Source organism: Poecilia mexicana, unplaced genomic scaffold (assembly GCF_051168715.1).
Source record: "Poecilia mexicana isolate PSO_F unplaced genomic scaffold, ASM5116871v1 scaffold_21, whole genome shotgun sequence".
Taxonomy (NCBI): Eukaryota; Metazoa; Chordata; class Actinopteri; order Cyprinodontiformes; family Poeciliidae; genus Poecilia; species Poecilia mexicana.
The window spans coordinates 1,069,881-1,082,791 of NW_028263390.1; the positions used below are offsets into that span (position 1 = coordinate 1,069,881).

The 12,911-nt window shown below is 41.6% G+C and overlaps 1 protein-coding gene across 1 annotated transcript; it reads left to right on the forward strand.

The window, feature by feature from the left end:
• The first annotated feature begins 1,990 nt into the window (after positions 1-1,990).
• On the forward strand, positions 1,991-4,167 carry LOC148152880 (uncharacterized). The gene is made up of 2 exons (XM_088002254.1): positions 1,991-3,207; positions 4,064-4,167. Exons 1-2 carry the CDS (start codon positions 2,268-2,270, stop codon positions 4,165-4,167), a joined length of 1,044 nt encoding a protein of 347 aa, XP_087858380.1. The 5' UTR covers positions 1,991-2,267.
• Positions 4,168-12,911: the final 8,744 nt, after the last annotated feature.

Below are 12,911 nucleotides of genomic sequence, written 5' to 3' on the forward strand. Positions count from 1 at the left end.
TGAATTTGCAGCTTTACATTCAATTTTCAGCCTTGTTAGTTGTTGGACAGCTCCGAAATGCTGAGCAGCACTAGATCTGGCTGTATGAAACTGAAGTTAGTTGATCTGCTTATGCTTCAAATGATCATTAAGCCAGAAGCCAAAAACGCTTTATCTCAGCGAGAGAAGTCAAAAATGGACTATCTGTGAATTTGCAGCTTTACATTCAATTTTCAGCCTTGTTAGTTGTTGGACAGCTCCGAAATGCTGAGCAGCACTCGATCTTGCTGTATTAAACTCGAATTAGGTCTAATACTTAAGTTTCAAGTGAGCAGCAAGCCAGAAGCCAAAAACGCTTTATCTCAGCGAGAGAAGTCAAAAATGGACTATCTGTGAATATGCAGCTTTACATTCAATTTTCAGCCTTGTTAGTTGTTGGACAGCTCCAAAATGCAGAGCAGCACTAGATCTGGCTATATTAAACTGAAATTAGTTGATCTGCTTATGTTCCAAGTGATCAGCAAGCCAGAAGCCAAAAACGCTTTATCTCAGCGAGAGAAGTCAAAAATGGACTATCTGTGAATATGCAGCTTTACATTCAATTTTCAGCCTTGTTAGTTGTTGGACAGCTCCAAAATGCAGAGCAGCACTAGATCTGGCTATATTAAACTGAAATTAGTTGATCTGCTTATGTTCCAAGTGATCAGCAAGCCAGAAGCCAAAAACGCTTTATCTCAGCGAGAGAAGTCAAAAATGGACTATCTGTGAATTTGCAGCTTTACATTCAATTTTCAGCCTTGTTAGTTGTTGGACAGCTCCGAAATGCTGAGCAGCACTCGATCTTGCTGTATTAAACTCGAATTAGGTCTAATACTTAAGTTTCAAGTGATCAGCAAGCCAGAAGCCAAAAACGCTTTATCTCAGCGAGAGAAGTCAAAAATGGACTATCTGTGAATTTGCAGCTTTACATTCAATTTTCAGCCTTGTTAGTTGTTGGACAGCTCCGAAATGCTGAGCAGCACTAGATCTGGCTGTATGAAACTGAAATTAGTTGATCTGCTTATGTTCCAAATGTTCAGCAAGCCAGAAGCCAAAAACGCTTTATCTCAGCGAGAGAAGTCAAAAATGGACGATCTGTGAATTTGCAGCTTTACATTCAATTTTCAGCCTTGTTAGTTGTTGGACAGCTCCGAAATGCTGAGCAGCACTAGATCTGGCTGTATGAAACTGAAGTTAGGTGATCTGCTTATGTTCCAAATGATCAGCAAGCCAGAAGCCAAAAACGCTTTATCTCAGGGAGAGAAGTCAAAAATGGACTATCTGTGAATTTGCAGCTTTACATTCAATTTTCAGCCTTGTTAGTTGTTGGACAGCTCCGAAATGCTGAACAGCATTAGATCTGGCTGTATGAAACTGAAGTTAGTTGATCTGCTTATGTTACAAATGATCAGCAAGCCAGAAGCCAAAAACGCTTTATCTCAGCGAGAGAAGTCAAAAATGGACTATCTGTGAATTTGCAGCTTGTTACGGCCCCTGGCCGCTTGAGGCTGTGCAGGCTCCCTTTTGTTATGCAGGTTCAGCTGTGAGAGCACATCTTCCTGATTGGCTGCCTGGTGGCTGTAGGAAAGCAGCTACACCATTGGACCAGCAGAGGATTGTCAAGTCAATCAGACGTTGATGAGGCTCACCTGCACCATATAAAAGGCTCCTAAATTCATTCCTCTAGTGGGGCAGCTATTTTGAAGAGGTTCTGTGAAGCTGCCTCCTCTCTTTTTTTTTTGGTGGTTGCAACTACTTTAAGCTAGCTTGGTCTTTGTTTGTTCTTGTTTGTTCAGTTTAGTTACTTTGACTTTGCTCCAGTTAAATATGAGTTAGAAGCCGGTGTTTGGGAGGCTGCGTGCTTCCCGCAGCCTCTCCTTTGCATGTGGTTTCTTTTCTTTGTGTTGTTTCCTTTCGTGGTTTGTTTTGAGTTTACTTTAAACTGACTTGTTTGGATTTTTTTTAACTTTAATTTGCTCCTGACATTATTGAGTTTGTTAATCCCTCTCTTTTTTTTGCATTAATTGGGTTAAATTGTATTGTTTTGTGAAACTTTATTTTGTAATAAATCATTTTTACTTTACACTGTCGCTCCAGACTCATTTTATGTTACTGCCCCTGGACCCCTAGACCTTGGGGGCGTAACATAATTGGGGGCTTGTCCGGGATCCCTCGTTAAGGAGGATCCCTATGTCTGGAGTGTTTGGAATTAAAAGAGGAACATTTTGGGTTGTCTGTATCCACTAATTATGTCAGTACCATTTAATCTGGAGCACTTTTTAGCTAACCCCTCCTTTGAGCTTATACATAGCTGCCGCAAGTGTGAATTGCTGCAAATTGTGGAGCACTTTAAGCTGCAGGTCCCAAAACAGGTCCTTAAACGTGACCTAAAGGCTCTGGTAGTGGGCAGGTTGATGGAGACTGGTGTGATCAAAGAGCCTGATCTGCCTGAGGCTGCTGCAGTGCCAAGCCATAAGGCCTTGTCTGTGGAGGACCTCAAGGATGGTTCTAGTGTGGAGGTAGGAGTGAGTGAACGGGGAAAGACACCTCGTACACTCCCTCGCTATGACCCACTGTCTTCTGTGAGCTCAGAAGGACGAGATGGAGCTCGTTTGAAGGTACGGTTGGCACGTCTGCAGATGGAGGCTGAGGAAAAGGCCCAGGATAGAAAAGCTCAGCTGGAGCTTGAGATCAGGAGGCTGGAAATAGAGGCAGAGAAAGCTATACAGCTGCGCAAACTTGAGCTGGAGGCCCAGACTCAAGCGCCTTCTGCCTCTGTCACACCAAGTTCCACCTCCATGTCTGCTACGCCATTCGACATCAGTAAGTGCATTTCTTTAGTACCTGCTTTCAGAGAATCTGAGGTTGATTCATACTTTGCAGCATTTGAACGCATCGCTGGCGCTTTGCAATGGCCTAGGGAAACCTGGCCTCTTTTGTTACAATGTAAGTTTTCTGGTAAAGCTCAAGAGGTGTTGGCAGCGCTTCCGTTAAAGGATAGCTTGGATTATGATCTGGTTAAGGCTGCTGTCTTACAAGCTTATGAATTGGTCCCAGAAGCTTATAGACAGAAGTTTCGAGAGCAAAAGAAAACTGCAGGACAAACACATGTTGAGTTTGCCAGAGAGAAGGGCATTCTCTTTGATAAGTGGTGTGCCACATCGAAGGCTAACAATTATGATGCCTTACGTGAGCTAATATTGTTGGAAGATTTTAAAAAGTGCATTCCTGATCGGGTGGTGTTGTATTTAAATGAACAGAAGGTGACCACTCTTGCATCTGCTGCTGTTCTTGCCGATGAGTATGTGCTTACCCATAAGTCATCATTCATTGTTAATGAAAAGTCACATGTTAGCTCTGTGCCACAGTTTCCATTGGTTAAACCCACAGTTCCAAAGGAAAGCCGTGAGTGTTTCTATTGTCACAAACCTGGACATGTCATTGCTGATTGTTTAGCTTTAAAACACAAATCGCAGCCAAATTCTGAACAAACTAAAGGTGTTGGTTTTGTGAAAAAAGAACCCCGTAATAAGAGCACTGGTTGTGGTGGCAAATTACCTGATCCTTGTTTTGAACCATTCATTTTTGATGGCTTGATCTCACTTGCATCTGATCCCTCTGATTTAAAACCAGTTCACATCTTGAGAGACACTGGATGTTCCCAATCAATCATTCTCTCAAATGTTTTGCCTTTCTCGTCTGAAAGTGCGTGTGGATACAATTCTGTTCTGAGGGGGATAGAGATGGGCTATGCTCCACGACCAGTCCACAGAGTTTATCTAAAATCAAAACTTGTCACCGGGTGTTTCCCTATTGCTGTATGCCCAGAGTTACCCATAGATGGGGTGGCTATGCTAATGGGGAACGACATTGCTGGAGGTTTAGTACTTCCAAGTCTGGAGGTTTTAGATAATCCTTTAAACCAGACAACCCCAGACTCACTAGACTCTGGGCTGTATCCAGCCTGTGTGGTCACCCGTGCACAGGCACGCAAAGACTCGGATATTTCAATTTCTGATTCTGTTTTGATGTCTCCATTTTCTAGCGAGGGTGATGCACAACCCAAAAGTAACAGCATTTCGTTACTTCCAGATTTGGGGGAGCTGGAGGAGCCTGGTCCACTCTGGGAGGAAGCATCCCTCCCCCTGACCAGACAACATTTGTCATCTGCTCAACAAGCTGATGAGACATTACAAAGATGTTTCAAGCAGGTGGTAAGTGCTGAACAAGCCAATAAAGAGAAGCAAGCTTTCACTGTGGAACAGGGTGTGTTAATGCGTCAATGGTCTTCATCAGATGCCGGCAGCTTAGACTGGGGTAAGGTTAAACAGATTGTTATACCAGCCGCATATAGACAGAAGGTCCTGTCTCTGGCTCATGAAAGCCAGTGGTCCGGTCACTTGGGTGTTACCAAGACATACCAACTTCTGTTAAAGCACTTCTTCTGGCCTGGTATGAAACAAGATGTTTCCAGGTTTTGTCGCAGTTGTCATGTGTGTCAAATTGCTGGTAAACCTAACCAGGTAATACCCCCTGCTCCACTGTGCCCTATTCCGGTGATGGACCAACCATTTGACCATGTAATAGTAGACTGTGTTGGACCTTTGCCCAGGACAACAGGTGGAAATCAATATTTACTCACAATTATGTGTACTGCCACACGATTCCCTGAAGCCATCCCGTTGAATAAAATTACAGCGAAGTCTGTGGTTAAAGCTTTGACAAAGTTCTTTTCTGTGTTTGGTTTACCAAAAACACTACAAACAGATCAAGGAACAAATTTTCAGTCAAAGTTGTTCAAGCAGGTAGCTCAAACCTTAAACATTAGGCACGTTGTTTCATCGGCTTACCACCCAGAATCTCAAGGTGCTTTGGAACGATGGCATCAGACTTTAAAGTCAATGCTGCGTAAGTACTGTCTGGAAACTGGGAAAAGCTGGGATGAGGGGGTTCCATTTGTATTGTTTGCTGCTAGGGAGGCAGGTCAAGAATCCCTTGGTTTCAGTCCAGCTGAATTAGTATTTGGTCACACCCCCCGTGGCCCTTTAAGAGCGTTAAAAGAATCTTTCTTGGTTCCTGCGGAAGGTTCTAAAAAAAGTGTGACCAAGTATGTGCAAGCCTTTCGTGAGCGCCTAAGCCAAGCTAATGTGCTAGCAAAAAAACATCTAGCTGACTCCCAGAGAAGGATGAAGCATCGTTATGATAAAACATCCGTCAAAAGAGTTTTTCAAGTAGGAAATCAGGTTGTTGCACTTCTACCTATTACTGGTTCGGCCTTATCCGCCAGGTTCGATGGGCCTTATGAAGTTCTGGAGAGAATAGGGGAGCATGATTATGTCATTGGTACCCCAAATCGGCGGCGCAAGACTCGCGTCTGCCATGTGAACATGCTTAAGTTGTACCACTCCCGATCTGCTCCAGAACCTAATGGGGTGTGCGCCCCAATTGTAGTTGCAACTTCACTAGAAGTAGATGAGTCAGACAATGTTGATGGTTTAAGGGTGAATTATCCCATCTGTTCAAGTCCTCGCCTCCCAAACTCAGAAATGCTAAAATCTCTGGCGAGCCAGCTTGACCACTTATCCCCTGAACAGCAAAAAGAGATAATGGACCTAATCAGTGAGTACACATGTTTGTTCAATGATGTACCAACACGTACAACAGTGCTAGAACATGACATAGATGTTCAAAGTGCAAAGCCAATCAAACAGCATCCTTACCGTGCTAATCCCACAAAACGTTCTCTAATGAGACAGGAAATTGAGTACCTGCTTGAGCATGGTCTAGCCAAACCTAGTCAAAGTCCCTGGAGCTCACCCTGTTTGTTAGAGACCAAGTCAGATGGTTCACCACGCTTTATCACAGACTTTCGCAAGGTAAACTCTGTCACTGTACCTGATGCCTATCCTCTCCCTAGGATTGAGGACTGTGTAGATAATATTGGAGCTGCAAAATATGTTACAAAATTGGATCTTCTCAAGGGTTATTGGCAAGTCCCCTTGACTGAAAGGGCTTCCAACATTTCAGCTTTTGTGACCCCAGATAACTTTTTGCAGTACACGGTTATGGCATTTGGTATGTGTAATGCCCCTGCTACTTTTCAGAGGCTGATAAACATAGTACTGCGTGGCATCTCCAACTGCAGTGCTTATTTAGACGATCTGGTGGTATATACTGAAACCTGGTGGGAACATTTGCAAACACTATATCGAGTATTTCATAGTTTGGCCCAAGCTTCCTTGACCCTTAATCTGGCAAAGTGTGAATTTGGCAAGGCCACTGTAACATATTTAGGCAGAGAGGTAGGCCGAGGGCAAGTCCGTCCCCTCAATGCTAAAGTTGTGGCAATTAATGGGTATCCCACACCCAAAACACGACGTGAGCTGCGTAGATTTCTGGGCATGGTTGGCTATTATCGGAACTTTTGCAGAAACTTCTCTTCAGTAGTTCAACCGTTAACCAATCTACTTAGCCCAAAGACTGACTTTGTTTGGTCAGATGAATGCCAAGATGCTTTTGAGAGGGCCAAATCTCTTCTTTGCCACACACCAGTACTTGCTGCACCTGATCTGACCCGACCTTTCAAACTGGAGGTGGATGCCAGCGCTGTCGGGGCTGGTGCGGTGCTAATACAGGAAGATTTGGAGGGTTTAGATCATCCTGTTTGCTACTTCTCCCGAAAGTTTAACAAGCATCAACTAAATTATTCCACCATTGAAAAAGAAACCCTGGCTCTGTTGTTGGCTCTTCAGCACTTCCATGTTTACCTTGGGTCCAGTAGTTTGCCGATTGATGTATTTACTGATCATAATCCATTAGTATTTCTGTCACGCATGTACAACCACAATCAGCGCCTTATGCGGTGGGCATTATTGCTACAAGAATACAAACTCAACATTCGACACAAGAAAGGAACAGAAAATGTTCTTGCAGATGGCCTTTCCAGGTTGTGAGTATGCTTCTTTTGTTGTTGTTTTTTTTCTTGCACTAAGTATTTACAAAACATGGTTTTGTAATTTAAGGGGGGGAGTGTTACGGCCCCTGGCCGCTTGAGGTTGTGCAGGCTCCCTTTTGTTATGCAGGTTCAGCTGTGAGAGCACATCTTCCTGATTGGCTGCCTGGTGGCTGTAGGAAAGCAGCTACACCATTGGACCAGCAGAGGATTGTCAAGTCAATCAGACGTTGATGAGGCTCACCTGCACCATATAAAAGGCTCCTAAATTCATTCCTCTAGTGGGGCAGCTATTTTGAAGAGGTTCTGTGAAGCTGCCTCCTCTCTTTTTTTTTTTGGTGGTTGCAACTACTTTAAGCTAGCTTGGTCTTTGTTTGTTCTTGTTTGTTCAGTTTAGTTACTTTGACTTTGCTCCAGTTAAATATGAGTTAGAAGCCGGTGTTTGGGAGGCTGCGTGCTTCCCGCAGCCTCTCCTTTGCATGTGGTTTCTTTTCTTTGTGTTGTTTCCTTTCGTGGTTTGTTTTGAGTTTACTTTAAACTGACTTGTTTGGATTTTTTTAACTTTAATTTGCTCCTGACATTATTGAGTTTGTTAATCCCTCTCTTTTTTTTGCATTAATTGGGTTAAATTGTATTGTTTTGTGAAACTTTATTTTGTAATAAATCATTTTTACTTTACACTGTCGCTCCAGACTCATTTTATGTTACTGCCCCTGGACCCCTAGACCTTGGGGGCGTAACACAGCTTTACATTCAATTTTCAGCCTTGTTAGTTGTTGGACAGCTCCGAAATGTTGAGCAGCACTAGATCGGGCTGTATGAAACTGAAGTTAGTTGACCTGCTTATGTTCCAAATGATCAGCAAGCCAGAAGCCAAAAACGCTTTATCTCAGCGAGAGAAGTCAAAAATGGACTATCTGTGAATTTGCAGCTTTACATTCAATTTTCAGCCTTGTTAGTTGTTGGACAGCTCCGAAATGCTGAGCAGCACTCGATCTTGCTGTATTAAACTCGAATTAGGTCTAATACTTAAGTTTCAAGTGATCAGCAAGCCAGAAGCCAAAAACGCTTTATCTCAGCGAGAGAAGTCAAAAATGGACTATCTGTGAATTTGCAGCTTTACATTCAATTTTCAGCCTTGTTAGTTGTTGGACAGCTCCGAAATGCTGAGCAGCACTAGATCTGGCTGTATGAAACTGAAATTAGTTGATCTGCTTATGTTCCAAATGTTCAGCAAGCCAGAAGCCAAAAACGCTTTATCTCAGCGAGAGAAGTCAAAAATGGACGATCTGTGAATTTGCAGCTTTACATTCAATTTTCAGCCTTGTTAGTTGTTGGACAGCTCCGAAATGCTGAGCAGCACTAGATCTGGCTGTATGAAACTGAAGTTAGTTGATCTGCTTATGTTCCAAATGATCAGCAAGCCAGAAGCCAAAAACGCTTTATCTCAGGGAGAGAAGTCAAAAATGGACTATCTGTGAATTTGCAGCTTTACATTCAATTTTCAGCCTTGTTAGTTGTTGGACAGCTCCGAAATGCTGAACAGCATTAGATCTGGCTGTATGAAACTGAAGTTAGTTGATCTGCTTATGTTACAAATGATCAGCAAGCCAGAAGCCAAAAACGCTTTATCTCAGCGAGAGAAGTCAAAAATGGACTATCTGTGAATTTGCAGCTTTACATTCAATTTTCAGCCTTGTTAGTTGTTGGACAGCTCCGAAATGTTGAGCAGCACTAGATCGGGCTGTATGAAACTGAAGTTAGTTGACCTGCTTATGTTCCAAATGATCAGCAAGCCAGAAGCCAAAAACGCTTTATCTCAGCGAGAGAAGTCAAAAATGGACTATCTGTGAATTTGCAGCTTTACATTCAATTTTCAGCCTTGTTAGTTGTTGGACAGCTCCGAAATGCTGAGCAGCACTAGATCTGGCTGTATGAAACTGAAGTTAGTTGATCTGCTTATGTTCCAAATGATCAGCAAGCCAGAAGCCAAAAACGCTTTATCTCAGCGAGAGAAGTCAAAAATGGACTATCTGTGAATTTGCAGCTTTACATTCACTTTTCAGCCTTGTTAGTTGTTGGACAGCTCCGAAATGCTGAGCAGCACTAGATCTGGCTGTATGAAACTGAAGTTAGTTGATCTGCTTATGTTCCAAATGATCAGCAAGCCAGAAGCCAAAAATGCTTAAGTCAAAAATGGACTATCTGTGAATTTGCAGCTTTACATTCAATTTTCAGCCTTGTTAGTTGTTGGACAGCTCCGAAATGCTGAACAGCACTAGATCTGGCTGTATGAAACTGAAATTAGTTGATCAGCAAGCCAGAAGCCAAATTCGCTTTATCTCAGCGAGAAAAGTTAAAAATGGACTATATGTGAATTTGCAGCTTTACATTCAATTTTCAGCCTTGTTAGTTGTTGGACAGCTCCAAAATGCTGAGCAGCACTAGATCTGGCTGTATGAAACTGAAATTAGTTGATCTGCTTATGTTCCAAATGATCAGCAAGCCAGAAGCCAAAAATGCTTAAGTCAAAAATGGACTATCTGTGAATTTGCAGCTTTACATTCAATTTTCAGCCTTGTTAGTTGTTGGACAGCTCCGAAATGCTGAACAGCACTAGATCTGGCTGTATGAAACTGAAATTAGTTGATCAGCAAGCCAGAAGCCAAATTCGCTTTATCTCAGCGAGAAAAGTTAAAAATGGACTATATGTGAATTTGCAGCTTTACATTCAATTTTCAGCCTTGTTAGTTGTTGGACAGCTCCAAAATGCTGAGCAGCACTAGATCTGGCTGTATGAAACTGAAATTAGTTGATCTGCTTATGTTCCAAATGATCAGCAAGCCAGAAGCCAAAAACGCTTTATCTCAGCGAGAGAAGTCAAAAATGGACTATCTGTGAATTTGCAGCTTTAAATTCAATTTTCAGCCTTGTTAGTTGTTGGACAGCTTCGAAATGCTGAGCAGCACTAGATCTGGCTATATGAAACTGAAATTAGTTGATCTGCTTATGTTCCAAATGATCAGCAAGCCAGAAGCCAAAAACGCTTCATCTCAGCGAAATTATACTGTTGACCTTATCATAACAATTTCTGTTAATGATTATACAAATCTAGAGCTGACGAAATGCACATTTTGGTAGTTACCTGCTTTTATCACTGACCTTACTCCTGTATGAGCTGGAATATGTCAAAATTGGAATCTGGAACTTGATTTATCAGGGTCCATTCAAGCAGTGACCAAGCAACCATTCATCTTATAATTTGGTGATAAACTACTGAGCCTGCTAAGAGGCACAGGCTGAAAGCAAAAGGGATGACAACAACTAATAACAGCCATTTAATGGGTTGATAATATTTGAAACCATGTCTCCTGTCCCTGGATTTTCCATAAACTGAACACCCATTTTCACTACTTTGCAGGTCTGCTTTCCCCCCACACCTAATTCTACACTTTCTTCTTCCTCTTTCTTCATCTGCTTACCTGAGATAAAATCCTGATTCATGTTCACCAAGATTCATTCAATTTCCTAAAGTAAGCAGTGAAAAAACCCAGAGAATTTTCCTTGCTGGTACTAAATTTACACTATCCAAAGTTGGCAGTTTTTTCCATTTTTATCAACAGCTCCTGTTTCCTTTGCCCCTCAAGTTAATGGTTGTCATTGTTGATACCTTATTGTCATTTTATGTCCACATCAGTAAAATCAAACTATACATTTTCACTTCTGCAATATAGACTCCTCCGCCTTTCCTTAGAGCCTTTTACCACTTCTGTTCATGTTCACAGCCCTGTCACCTCTTCCATCAATTACTATAACTCTCTCCTCTTCGGTCTTCCTCACAATAAGCTTAAGATGGTTCAAAATCCAGCAGCTACATTATAACCAAAACCTCCTCTTCCCACCACATCACACCTGCCCACCTGTCCGTCAGCAGCCGCACTGGCTTCCAGATAAATCAAAAATAGAATTCAAAATTCTCTTCTCCAAAGGCATTCACAACCTCACACTTCTTTTTCAGTCAGATCCCCTGCACATTTCCATCCTCTCTTGTTCCCTTAAATCAACCTCCTCCATCCACCTCACAGTGTTTTCCATTCATCTCAGCACCATAAAGAGTAAGACATTCAGTCTCTCAGATTCCCAAACTTGGATCTCCTCCCTTCCTAATATTGTTTCTCTACCTCTGTTTAAATCAAGACTCAAAACCCACTTCTTTAAGAAATAATACACTTTGTAATGTTATAGCATTCTCTTGTATTTTATTGTGCAGGGTTGTTATTATTATAGTTGATGTTGTTATTATTATTATTACTGTTATTATTGTTGTTGTAAAATCTAGCATATTCACTTTGATGCTGAACCTCAGCTGTTAAGCGTGAAAGCAGAGGGCTGATGAGGTTTGCTTTGCAGTCTCCAGACCTGAGCACCTTGCAGTCATTGAGATGACTATGTAGTGCTTGAGTATTCTAGAATCAAATTTAGGCCATTTTCTGACTGGAGGAGAATTGATGAATTAGGATGATGGAAGCAATGTAGCAATATAGTACAAAAGAGAGTAGGTCAGACATCTTCATTACTGATGAAAGACAATAAAGTCAGAGAAATTGATTTCGAGTTACTGCGGCTGAAGGAGATTCCAGAAGCCTTTCAACGACTATGTGTACTTAATTTTTCACCCACAGCTTTCCTGTTTCAGCTGTATATGTGTTTAATACATAACACCATTGTAGGATTTGTTGAGTGTTTTTATATCTAACTTGAGATGAGATTTAAAATGCAGATCTCTTTATGATGTCCAGAACACACCAGGATTGAAAAGAGCTATTTTTTTCAGTTTGTGACATTTACCAGCTTGTAAAAAAATTAAATAATGAACTTTGGTTTTTGAAACTGCTGAAAATAAATTTCAATACTACACTTTACTAAAATTACATTTTTTAAAATGCTAATATGTATAATGAAACCGTAACAGTTGGTGACCTATCTATTCTATCAAAACTTGGCCTCACCAGACTAGCTGAGATTTCCTTTTGTTGTTTGATTTGATGTTCTAATGCTGCATGTTTCATTTCTAATATGTTTTATTACACATTTTCTTTCCAAACCAAGAGTGTGAAAAACCTTCTCACCATAACTGCTCCATCAACACATGCTATGCCATTATGCAGGCAAAAGCATTCATTAATATGCCCATTAAATTTTAAAAGCAAGATTACTCACCATCTCCTAGACGTGAATTCTGACCAGGATTTTATAGGGAGACAGTTGTTTTTCATCATAGGCTTGTGAGGTGTTGTCTTGCGCTGCTAAAATGCTGTGAGAGTTGAAAGAAAAACTTTTTTTTTCTTGTAAGGGGTGAAACATAGGTCATTGACAAGAGTGTCCTCTGTGGTGCTTCTCAGAGTACAAGAAGTCCTGGCAGCCTTTCCAAAGGGACCGGCAGGCCTAAAGACAATGTGAAAGGCTGCATACAGCCTGGGATGAGGAAAGCAATCAAACTGTCACCATGATCATAAAATAGCCGCTGCAGAGGCAAAAGGATGGCACTCGGTCTCTGATAACTGTGTCTGTCTTCCCTCTAAGTTAGATGAAGGAGGGAACCATCCTCCATCCAGCACTTTGTTGTCTATGTTGACATGCTGTCTGCAGTTTGAAACAATCAACTTTTGATGACAACCTGGAGCTTCTGTGCTTTGTTTTACTTTTAAGATTACTTCTCTTTAACCATAGTTATGGAGGAATAATGTTATCAATACTACTGTTAATCCCTAAGATAGTAGTATCAGTAATATTAATAAACAGAGAGAATATTCTGAAGAGCTCTATTCTGAAGGAACCCAATGTTCCTTTGATGCATTCTGGTTCTACCCAAAGGTATCCAGTAAGGGTCGAGTGCCAAAGACATGCTTGATCCAGCTGCATTAATCCCTTGGGAAAATCT

Bases quoted from the DNA above. Each gene is read 5' to 3' on its own strand.
- LOC148152880 (XM_088002254.1), top strand. From the start codon at position 2,268: ATGTCAGTACCATTTAATCTGGAGCACTTTTTAGCTAACCCCTCCTTT. The intron at 3,208-4,063 runs GTGAGCTAATAT...TCCATTTTCTAG, and splicing joins TAACAATTATGATGCCTTAC to CGAGGGTGATGCACAACCCA.